Source organism: Poecilia latipinna, unplaced genomic scaffold (assembly GCF_001443285.1).
Source record: "Poecilia latipinna isolate Pla-1442-1.1 unplaced genomic scaffold, P_latipinna-1.0 Scaffold821, whole genome shotgun sequence".
NCBI classification, from domain to species: Eukaryota; Metazoa; Chordata; class Actinopteri; order Cyprinodontiformes; family Poeciliidae; genus Poecilia; species Poecilia latipinna.
In genome coordinates this window covers 134,574-136,826 of record NW_015113437.1, presented here as the reverse complement: position 1 = coordinate 136,826, position 2,253 = coordinate 134,574, and the positions used below count along the sequence as shown (strand labels likewise).

At 38.7% G+C, this 2,253-nt stretch overlaps 1 protein-coding gene across 3 annotated transcripts in view; it reads left to right on the top strand.

Moving 5' to 3' along the window:
* Nucleotides 1-1,716, top strand: part of adck1 (aarF domain containing kinase 1) — a 47,143-nt gene extending 45,427 nt beyond the window's left edge. For all 3 annotated transcript variants that reach the window (XM_015047348.1, XM_015047346.1, XM_015047347.1), the window contains exon 11: nt 174-1,716. In XM_015047348.1, the coding sequence (XP_014902834.1) occupies nt 174-333 (160 nt within the window). In that variant the 3' untranslated portion in view covers nt 334-1,716. The remainder of the gene's footprint in view (nt 1-173) is intronic.
* Nucleotides 1,717-2,253: the final 537 nt, after the last annotated feature.

Here is a 2,253-nt window from a genome sequence, read left to right as displayed (position 1 = left end):
CCTGTGGTTGTTAAAATAAACCTGGGTGTTTAAATCTGGGCAAGCAAAAAGGAACCCCCTTTTTTTTTTTTTTTTTTTTCCATTCACTGCTTCCCCATCTGATTCCTTTAGTTAGATGTAAGTAAACCCTTAATTGTGACTCTTCACCTCCTCTTCCTCTGTTGCTCTAACAGGCACAAGAGGAGCAAGACTCAGTCCAGGAGACGGCGTCTGCAGATTACGCTGGCTGAGTCTTTGAGTCTGTGGAAACTCTCAGTGTATGAACTTCTGCTGTGGGTCAAAGGATCTATGATGACCCGCTGGCTCTCTGCTTTGCTGGCGTTTCTGCACTGAGGCAAATCTGAAATGGAGACATCGTTGTCATCTTCGGGTAGAGACACTGAAACATTCTGGCTGATATGTCCAACAAAGCATGTTTGATGCATAACTTTTCGTACTGAAACATAATCGTGCTTTTTACTTTTATCACACCGCAACATTGGAAAAAATTTATGATTCTCATGTGATAAGGTGAAAACTAGTTTATTTTTTTTTATTTAAACTATCATATGAGGTGTCACATTATCGAAAATAATGTAGTTGTAAGTCATTGCTCGTCAGGTTACTTAGTCTACGACTGACGGAATGAAAACAGAAAATTGTCTTAACCTGAATGGCAGACAGGCAGCTGAAACACCATCAAAATGTTGGAAAAAGAGAGTCATCAGTCCCATCTTCAAATCCCACCGAGGTGTGGGACATGAGCAGCTGCTGACCTGATGTTTGTAGTTTTATCTTGAATCTGTGCGGTTTCACTCCGAGGTTCCCTGCTTGCGTGCTCCATTCCTGCTTCTCAACAGAATACCTCGAAACGTCCGTCGCATCTCAGTTTTCCACCTGGCTTCTACAAACCGACAGATTATGTTTACTGCTGTTTTTTGGTCACATCCTGTTCCTTCATCCTTGCACCAAGGGTTTGCATTTCTCCCCGGACTCAACGTCAACGTCACCTCAGATGATTTTCAGTCTGTCAGTGTGGGAATGACTGGGACAGCTCTGAACGTCTACAGATTGTTGCCTTTTTATTTCCAGAACGTTTCTCTGACTTTTTGTTGGACCTTGTGAAGATTGCTTTTCACTTCTGGGAAAAAACAAAAAACAAAAAAACATTTAAAGCTCCAATTCAATGTTTTTCAAACATATGGAAAACATTAATATCCCAGTTTGTGTTACTTGTATTAAACTTACTGGAATCACCTCATCACAAAGGAAAAAAGAAGAAATCAAATGTTTTGTGAGCAAAGTGCTTGTGTGCCACAACTACAACCAAAACATGTGAAAAATGTTGATTTTCCATTTGAATTCACTCCGTATTTGCTATCAGAACCATAATACACATCCTTTAATGTTATTTTATGGTGCTTTCAGAAGAATAAACTAACCTGTTGTTCCACATCGCAGCTGAGGGAGAAAACCACTAGTTATTTTCAGAGAGGTAAAATAAAAATAATCTCTACTGGTGAAGGTCAAGAGTTTTGTGGTGTTTCTTAATTTCATTTGCCAAATGAACTTTAAAAATGTGATAGTTTATTTCATTTCATTTAGTTTTAACTTTTTTATTCTCTTTTATTTTATCTATGTCATCTGATGGCGGATCTAAGTTCAGTTGTTTGAGCCTAAATGGCTGACCCTGCATCTTTATGGAGAAGATTAATTAAAATGAAGCATAAATCAACAGTGACCACGTACAGTGTGACTTATTTCTGCTTTCTTCTCGAGGATAAAAACCTGGTTTGGTTCTTTTTCACTCAATAGTCTTGATGTAGTGCCATCTCAGATCTGTTCATCCATCAATTCAGAGTTGGGTCAAGGTGTTCCCGGGCTAGATTGGATATAAAGACAGTTTTGAGTCTGTAACAGTTTCTACCAAGTAGGAGGGGTTTTGGAAACCTGCAAATTGTCCTGATCTGATGAACCACCTCAGCAATGACTCTATCCCAACCATTCCCCAGATAACAGAGATCCTGACCTTATATCTAAAGTACAGACTGGCCACCTCACATAGGGAACTCATTCCATCTCACTGTACGCCAGATCTCGCTTTTCCAGTCATTATCTATACATCATGACTATAGATGAACTATGTATTTACAAACTAATCGCCTTTTTTTTGTTTAATGTTAGTCTCTCCCTACATGCATTCAGAGCCTCACAAAGAGAAGTACAACTTTAAAAGTAAATTTGCTAATCATCAAAATGGATATTTTACCACAA